The sequence below is a fragment of the Myotis davidii genome, unplaced genomic scaffold, assembly GCF_000327345.1.
Source record: "Myotis davidii unplaced genomic scaffold, ASM32734v1 scaffold18, whole genome shotgun sequence".
In the NCBI taxonomy this organism is placed as follows: domain Eukaryota; kingdom Metazoa; phylum Chordata; class Mammalia; order Chiroptera; family Vespertilionidae; genus Myotis; species Myotis davidii.
Genome location: NW_006292696.1, coordinates 14,359,525 through 14,369,094, shown reverse-complemented (window position 1 = coordinate 14,369,094; position 9,570 = coordinate 14,359,525). Strand labels below are relative to the sequence as shown.

The following is a 9,570-nucleotide window of genomic DNA, read 5'->3' as shown; positions in this document are numbered from 1 at the left end:
CTCAATTGATGTTTCTTTCTTTTCAGATATAACTCATTGGAATTAATTATTTAAAGTGTGTACATACATTTTTGGATACCACACACAATCATATATATACACATGTATATTTATGTATATTTTCCCTTTTGTCTACCATCAAACCTGAGGTTGATGGGTTAGCCACCGATCAGATCACCTGCAAATCAAGTATAGGATTCTTCAAGAAAATCAAGAGACACAGCAACCGTCCTGTCCTTGGTGACTCTGCTGCTGACTCCACCACCACGCCACCTCCACTCAAGAGAACCCTAAGGAGGTTCAGCTGGCATGAGGCAGATTGTGCCAGTGGGCGCTGATAACGGGCGCTTATCTGCCCGAATGGAAATTCCACGGGCCCATCAGACTTCTGACCTTTTCCTTTATCGGAAAGTTCCAGGAAGGAAATGAGAGTGAGAGGCCCCTTTACAGATATGTCACTTCCTGATTATTTGGCCAAAGGAGTCCAGCTGGGCTGGCCTCTGAGACGCGGGCTTCGGGGGCAGTGAGCACGCGTGTACCTGTCACTCCCGCGCCTGCAGCCATCATGTTGGGAGACGGGATCTACATCATTAATCACTTGGCAGAGCAGAAATAGAGTCGCCGAAACAGACTCTGCTGCGGGATCGCAGTCCAGAAATGTCACCATTTATCTACTGAGAGGACACTTTTATCCTCTGACAACGGGCTAACCCACTGACATTCTATCTTAATTAAAAGAAAAATTAATCTGCACAGTGCCTTTTCTCGCCAGCCCCTGTGCTCGTCTGGACTGTGTGTCATGTTGAACAGCAACAGTAACCAGGGGGTGGTCAGACACCTTTGAGACCCCAATCTTGGCAAGAGATTGCTAAAGAGCTGTGATGGCAGGACAACCGACGCCACAAACAAATGCCTGGGAAAGAGAATCAGACTGGGAGCCACACACACACAAACATGGGGGGCTCAAGAGAATCAACAGCCTTTGAGAAGGTAGCCATGTTTCCTGGGGCGGTGGGGAGTGGTGGAGAGAGAGGTAGGAGGTGGGGATAGCACGTGGAGATGACAACTGACTGATATTTTCAGATAAGCCTGTAGACATTTCCAAACATTTCGATGGTTTGGTATCGATGACCTTCTCCTGAATCTGATTAAGTCGTTTTCTGCAAAGTTGAGCTCTTATAGAGTGTGTTTGCTGTGGATATTTCACTAAAACAGCAAGTGGAGGGGTGCTTTAGAGCTCTAGAAGTCTGCTGGGCTGGGTCTGGGGGTGGGTGTTGAGGGTGGGGGGCTTTTACCTTGCACCACTGTGTAGGAGGCCTCCACTGAAGACAGGTTGGTAATGACAGTGACGTCATCGTCACGGTTGGAGTTCTCAATGTCGATGGTGATGGATTTCTCCATTTCCCGGTGCAGACTGGTCACCACCCCCGTGGGGCGTGTCACATTGGTCAGGCGGCCCTCGTGGTCATAGCTGGAGGACAGACACACTGTGGTTGGAACACAGCTGTTGGGGCTGAAGGCTTTCCCAACCCTCAGAACTACACAGAGAAAGGTTCATGGGGCCAGAGGAAGGGTACGGAAGGTGGCGTGACCAGGTGGTGCATCAGTCTGAGGCCCCTCGTCACAATCCTCAAAACCCCAGCCTGCTCTGAGAAATGGTGGTGGCACTTATACCTGGCTCAGCTCAGTGAAAACCTTTCACCTGTGGCAGGGTGCCCTTCATTATGCTCTCCCACGTTACTGGGAACACCAGCTTCTGAGCATCTTTTGCTCTTTGTGTGTCCCACAAAGCCCCCAAATTAACCTTCCGAAAAATCATGCTTCCTTATGTCACTTCTCTGCTGAGCTAACCACACTCTTCTTCCATTGTGGTTGCTCAATCAAACCAAAGCCTAGCATTTGAGACCATCCATGCCCATCTAGGTCTTCCACACTCACATAACCAACTCATACAACTCACTTGTCACCTCACGGTCCTCCAGTCAGCCTGGGCCAAATGCCACCTCCAGGCCTTGGCTCAAGCACAACAGGCCTGGCTGCCTGTAGCCTATTCTCTGACCTTATGACCCCAAACCAACCCTGGCTCCGCTCCCCAAGCAGCCTTTTCAGACAGTTTCCCAGTGACTCATTTGACCTCAGTTGTCCTCAGCACCCACATCTTGTATACCAGCGATCGAGCTCCTACCAGAAAGTTACCTGAAAGTGAACCCTCCTTTTTGATGTGTCATCTTTTCTCAAAGTGTGGAGTGCTTTGAGTTTTTAGTAGGAGCTTCATTGTTCCATTTGATGGGGGCATTTCCCTAATCTGGAAGATCCATTGTATTCAGAAAGCGTGGGCCCTCCTTAAGCTCCAGGAAAGGGAAAGACACTCTTTTCATTTTAAGGTCTAAATGTCAAAGCCTTTGCTGTCTCCCAGATCAGCTTTGCTACTGGAGAAGGGATGAGAAGGAAGATGGAATATAGGAGATCATTTTGCTTGGAGGGTTAAAAAGAAGGAAAAACGACTCAGCCTTTGGTGTGGGCCCCTCTGGATTGGAGGGAGACTGGGACAAAGTTAGAGATGGGAGCTTGGGCATCAGGTGCAGGGAGGAGGGCCTAAGGGAGGACTCTAGTGCACAGAACCCTGTGGCCTATTTGATGTAACCACTTAGTGCCTAGGATACATGGCGCAGATGGAGGCGCTTGGCCAATGCTTCTGGAATAAAGGAACGCAGATCTGGCTCCCGACTTTCAGTGAAGTGAGGAATTTTGCTTCTGGGGCGAACTTGGAAGAGCCAATCTCTGTGGGTGTTGGAAGGCAGTGACCAAGGGGGGATTTCTTTCCAGGGATGAAAAGATTGTTCAATGTCCACAAATCAATCAATGTGATATATCAACAAAGTGAAGGATACAAATCTTATGATCATCTCAATAGACTTAGAAAAGGACAATATTCAACATCCATTTATGATAAAAACTCAACAAAGTAGGTATAGGGGAAACGCACCTCAACGTAATAAAGGCCACCTATTATAAGCCCACAGCTAGCATCACACTCCATAGTATAAAGCAGAAAGGTTTTCATCTAAGACCAGGGAACAAGTCAAAGGGATGCCACGTTAGTCAATATAACATCAGAAATCCTAGGCAGAGAAATTAGGCATGAAAAAGAAATAAAGGCATCCAAATTGGAAAGGAAGAAGTAAAACTGTCACTATTTGCATGTGACACGATATTACATAGAAGACCCTAAAGACTTTACCAAAGCACTGTTAAAATTAATAAACAAATTCAGTCAAGTTGCAGGATACAAAATCAATATATAAAACCAGTTGCATTTCTATACAGTAATAACCACATAGCAGAAAGAGGAATTAAAAAGCAATCCCATTTTCAATTGCATCGAAAGGAATAAAATACCTAGGAACAAACTGAACCAAGGAGGTAAAAAACCTGTCACCGAAAACTATAAGACACTGATGAAGGAAATTGAAGATACAAATAAATGGAAGCATATTCTGTGCTCATGGAGTAAAAGAACGAAGATTTAAAAAAATGTCCATAGTACTCAAAGCAATCAACAGATTCAGTGCAATCCCTATCAAAAGTCCAATTCTTTCCTATCGAATAGTCAACCAGTAAAACTCCATTAAACTAAAAAGCTCCAACAAGCAAAGGAAACCATCAACAAAATTAAAAGACACCTATTGAGTGGGAGAAAATGTTTGTAAATCATATATCTTGAAAAAGTATTAATACTCAAAAAATATAAAGAACTCATACAACTCAATAACAACCCCAAACTACTCGATTAAAAAATAAATAGGACAAACAATTTTAAAATTTGTATGGAACCACAAAAGATCTCAAATAGCCAAAGCAATCTTGAGGAAGAAGAACAAAGCTGGAGGCATCATGCTCCCTGATTTCAAATTCTATTACAAACAGTATGATATTGGCATAAAAGCAGACACACAGATCAATGTGGAACAGAATAGAGGGCTGAAATAAACCCACGCCAATATGATCAATTAATTAACGACAAAGCAGCCAAGACTATACAATAGGGTAAAGGCAGTCTTGTCAATAAATGGTGTTCAAAAAACTGGGCAGCCACATGCAAAAAATGGTACTTGTCCACTATTACACACTACTCACAAAAATTAAATGATTACAAACTTGAAAGTAAGATCTGAAACCATAAACGACCTAGAAGAAAACAAACGGTCAGCTCCTTGACATTGGTCTTTGTGATATTTTTTTTGGACTTGACACCAAAAGCAAAGGCAACAAAAGAATAAAAATCAACAAATGGGACAACATCAAACTAAAAAAACTTCTGCACAGCAGAGGAAACTACTGATAAAATGAAAAGGCACCTACTAAAAGGGAGAAAATATTTGCAAATCATATATCTGATAAGGTGTTAATATCCCAAATATATAAAGAACTCATATAACTCAAATTATAACACCAACTTGCCCACTTCAACCTATGAACCAGGAGGTTGAGGTTTGATTCCCGGTCAGCGCACATGCCCGGGTTGCGGGCTTGATCCCCAGTGCGGGGCTTGCAAGAGGCAGCCAATCAATGATTCTCATTATTGAAGTTTCTATTTCTCTCTCTCTCCCTTCCTTTCTGAAATAAATTAAAAAAATATATAAATGAAAACACCAACATGAGAATACATATGCACCACATATTCATTACAGCATTATTTACAATAGCCAAACTATGGAAACAACCTAAGTGTCCACTGATGTCCGAATGGATGTAGAAAATATGGTGTACTATATATGCAATGGAATAGTATTCAGCCATAGAAGAATGAAGTCTTGCCACTTGTGACAGTGTGATGGATCTTGAGGGCATTATGCCAAGTGACAGAAGTCAGACAGAGAAAGACAAATTAAAAAAACCCCAATGAGCTCATAGATACAGAGAACAGATTGGTGTTTGCCAGAGGCAGGGGTGGAGGTGGGGTGGGTGGTTGTCATGGGTGAAGGGGGTCAAAAGGTGAAAACTTCCAGTTATAAAATAAGTCATGGATGAAATGTACAGCAGGGTGACTCTAGTGAATAACACTGTATTGTACATTTGAAGGTTGCTAAGGGGGTAGATTTTAAAAATTCCCATCATAAGAAAAAGGTTTAATAATTGTATGGTGAGAGATATTAACTAGGCTTATTGTAGCTATCGTTCTGAATAAACACCGAATCATTATATTGCACATCTACAACGAATATAATCTTATATGTCAATTTTACCTCAATAAAGAACAGTATGACTGTTCCGAGTGTTTGGGCATGGGGTACCTCGTGGAGTATGCAGTAACAGACAGAGTCCCAGCTCTTGCACAGCAGGGACCGGGGAGGTGTTTATTCTATGGGACCTGGGCCAGGACTGAGTTCCAACCCCTGCGTTACCTGGACACCTACGATGTGCAGGGTGCCTGGCTTCCGTATGACAGAAGTGGCAGGCATTGGATAACTTCCGGGGAACAGAGGATTGGGGTGGCGATCAGAATCCCAGGGGAACAGGGTGAGGAACATGTCCTCTTTAACTTTCAAAGAAGATTCGGCTGCCTCCGGCTCTGCTTGCTTCCCCCGTGCAGTGGGCCTCTTCACCCTCAGGCCTTTTTGAGCCGACGTGTGCAAGGAGCTGTGGGCTCCTGCGATGGGATCTCAAGGCCACCAAGAAAGCCATTCCGGCCTCCCTCGGTCTGTGTGGCGCTGGAGGCTGCGTTTGACTCAGTTCTTCAGGGAGTATTCGCTGAGTGCCTACTATGTGCTTGGCACGAGGCAAAGCACTGGGGACATTGCTAGCAACGAAATGGGTGAAAATCCCTGCCCTCAGGACCTGTGTGTGCTGGGCAAAGGGGGCTAAAATCAACCAAGTTAAAATGTACAGTATGGTAGGTGGTGACAAGTGGCAAGATGCCACTGAGATGCGCTGGGTCTTTCGAAGGAAGATGAGGGTCTGGGAGGTGTTTGGGTCACTTTCATAGCTTTAACCTAATTTAGTGTGAGAGCTAAAGATGGCACTCGGATGGTGCCTTTCGGGACAGAGTAACCGGGCTGTAAAGTTTGGTCAAGTTCCTGTGCCCTGAAGGATGTTAGGATGCCTCAGAAATCTGAGAGACACCTATGCCCAAAGAAAGAAGACAGAGCAAGGGAGAGCGATTCTGCAATGCAGCAAATCCCCAGCAGGTGGCAACAGCTTCCCGTAAGTTCTCCCAAGCCCACTGTCACTACCATCAGAAAGTGAACATTCCTGGATTTAGGAGTGAGCAACGATGTTTCTCTCTTGTTCCCCCTTCCCTCTAAGACAACTCCTCCCTACTGTACTAAATTCTCAGCTAGCAGCAACACCCAGACAGAAAGCAAACCCCCGAACACATAGGGGTTAACCAGATCCTTCCCCACCCAGGAGAGCCAGATGTTTGAAAATTCCACCCCGCTCTGAGGCAGCCATGGGCAGAACGATGCCTTAGCAATTTCCTCCAGCCAGCATCCCGATGGTCAATACCTGCAGTCGCTGGCAGTGTGACCAAGCGCCGCCTGCAGCATGAGGGGCAGCAGCTTTTTCTGGCAAAACGCACGGCGGGACTATTAAGTGTGAGATAATTGTGAGGGGAAATATGACCGGCGCTGGCGTCTTTTAATATACCTAGCACTTTATCTGTATTGATCTGCTTCTGCTGGAGAGGAAATGCAGAGTTTATCTACCTGTCTGTGCAATCAAGTGTGTGGCCGGACCTATTGGCAAATTACAGGAGTCCCGCCAGGATCTTGCCTTTTAGGTTCTAATTTCCGTACACACGGCAAACACGAATAATCAGCGGAGTTAATCAGCACTTGATCTCCCAGGTGCGGCGTGTGTCCAATATCCTGACACCCTGACGACAGGCAGGCAAGAGGAATTCCCAGCTCTTGCAGGGAGAAAGCTCCACAGTGCAAATCACTGAGGAGTCAGGGAGAGCGGCCAGGGCCGCCTTAGGGCCATGGGAGACATGAACTTCAGAAAGACAACATGACCAAGCAGTTCTAGAAGCTACTTGAGGGACAGTTCTTCTTTTTCTTTTCTAAAATATGTTTTTATTGATTTCTGAGAGGAAGGGAGAAGGAGAGAGAGATAGAAACATCAATGATGAGAGATAATCAATAATCGGCTGCCTCCTGCATGCAACCTGGGCATGTGCCCTTGACCGGAATCGAACCTGGGACCCTTTAGTCCGCAGGCCGACGCTCTATCAAACTGGTTAGGGCGAGGGCCAGCTCTGATGCCAACGAGGGTGGGGTGAGTGCTCTCGGGACATACTTTATAAACCCACTTACTCATAGAACGTCGTCCATCCCGTTTCGTCACTCTTGGTGGCGAGGAGGCCAGTGTTCCCGTCGTAGGTCATGAGGCCAAGCTCCAGGGTCTGCGTGGCCACGACTTTGAGGCCCCCGTTGGTGCCCACCGTGAGCGTGATGATCTGGTTGTCGGGCATGAGCAGGTGGCGGGCGACGCCGCTGCTGTCCCGCCGGATCTTCAGGGAGTTGCCACTGTTGTCGATCAGCTCCGTGACGTCGTTGTCCGCGCTGTAGGTGAAATTGTACAAGTGCTCCCCTGTGACCAGGCTCACCGTGTACTGGTGGATGCCGTCGGCGTTGAAGACGTACAGCTCCTGCTCCCCGGGGGAGGCGGCCTCGTACTGGTTGAAAGCATTCAGCACGGGCTTGTTCTTGCTGACCGCCCTGATCCGGATGTTCCCCAGGTCCGCGATGTAGATGGTGCCGTCAGGAGCCACGGCCAAGGAGGACGGGGCGTTCAGGATGGCGTCCGTGGCATAGGCGTCATCTCCCGAGTAGCAGTTGCAGTTGACGTCGTTTTTGCAGTCGCAGTCCGAGGCCGCGCCCGCGAGCAGGCAGATCTCCCCGTTGGTGGTCACCTGGCGCAGACGGTTGATCTTCTTCTCATCCGTCTCGGTGATGTAGAGGACACCGGTGTGGGAGATGGCGATGGCACTGGCCGACTCCAGAGCGGAGTGAATGGCTAGCTTGCTGAGTGAGTAGTCGATGCCCGGGACCTGGCAGTGCATGGGGCGCCCCGCGATGATGCTCACCTGGTGGTTCTCTGTGATGCGCAGGATGACGTTGTTTTCCAGGACGTACAGGGAGTTGTCCATGGGGTTGACGGCAAGGTCTGTGGGCCACTCCAGGCGGACCTGTGGGTGACACGGCGTCCGATTAAAGAACAGCATCTAATGTGCCCAGTGTTTACCTGTGTCGGACACTTGTGTTGTTTTTTTAAAAAATATTTTTTATTTCAGAGAAGAAGGGACAGAGAGAAAGAGAGAGATAGAAACATCAATGATGAGAAAGAATCATTGATAGACTGCCTCCTGCATGCCCCCTATTGTGGATCGAGCCTACAACCCATGCATGTACCCTTGACCGGAATCAAACCCAGGACCCTTCAGTCCGCAGGCCCACACTCTATCCACTGAGCCAAACAGGCGAGGGCCACTTGGGTTGGTTTTATGCAGCTGGGGAAAAGGACTTTTTACTAACATCCTGTATGGAGACCCGCCCATCATCAAACCCCTTGCCCACTGCCCATGATGATATACACAACAGAGAAGAAGAGACTGTGTAACACATATCTCTTCCTGCAGTGGTTCTCAACCTTCCTTATGCCGCGACCCTTTAATACAGTTCCTCATGTTGTGGTGACCCCCAACCATAAAATTATTTTCGTTGCTACTTCATAACTGTAATTTTGCTACTGTTATGAATCATAATGTAAATATCTGATGTCTTACTGTATCATCAGCTGTGGCTAGAGCAGGTCACTAGCTCTCCCAGGATGTTCTTCTCAGCCCCAGGTGATTAGGCCAGGGTCAGAGTCATCATAAATGACTGTACCGGTCGTCCACTGACCAAGGGGCTAATGTGACCCAGCCCATATCCTGCTCACCGAGCCGTGGGCTGGAGGAAGCTATGTTCATTTTAAGACGACCCCTTTATCTAATTCACAGAAAGAAGCTGTGAGGTTTAGAATGTGGCCCTGACTCAAGGGCAGCCCTTGCCCAGGCTGGCCAGCAAATTACAGCTCTGGTGTTTGCTTAAAATAATGAACTGGACAGTCCTGGCCTGTGTGGCTCAGTTGGTTGAGGCTCGTCCCATACACTAAGAGGTTGCTGGTTTGATTCCCGGTCAGGGCATATGCCTGGGTTGCTGCCTTGATCCCCAGTTGGGAGTGTGCAGGAGGCAGCCAATAAATGCTTCTCTCTCATCCATGTTTCTCTTTCTCCCTCTCCCTTCCTCTCTTCTCTCTCTCTCTCTCAAAATCAATAAAAAACATTAAAAAAATAAAAGAAAAAAATGAACTGGACAAAACACATTTCTTCTCTGCGGAATTTGAAATGAAAATCTCAGTGGAAAGTTGTCAGTTTGTTGTAGAATTTGAGCTGAAATTAATGAGGTTGACCGAGGGTTGAAAGGCCCTTGTAGGAAGGGTCAACATCTCTCTACGCCAGGTTGTTAGTCCAGTTTCCTAGGCTGTCCAGCAGCGTGAGCCGGTGCGCTCTGTTGCAGCAAGAGC

General features: G+C 47.1%; 1 protein-coding gene across 1 annotated transcript in view; it reads right to left on the bottom strand.

Annotated features, from left to right (window-relative positions):
* Positions 1-9,570, bottom strand: part of TENM2 (teneurin transmembrane protein 2) — a 910,242-nt gene that overhangs the window by 36,982 nt on the left and 863,690 nt on the right. The window contains exons 25-26 of the mRNA XM_006766332.2: positions 7,317-8,191; positions 1,296-1,471 (exon numbers count right to left, since the gene is read on the bottom strand). Coding sequence (XP_006766395.1) covers positions 1,296-1,471; positions 7,317-8,191 — 1,051 coding nt within the window. The remainder of the gene's footprint in view (positions 1-1,295; positions 1,472-7,316; positions 8,192-9,570) is intronic.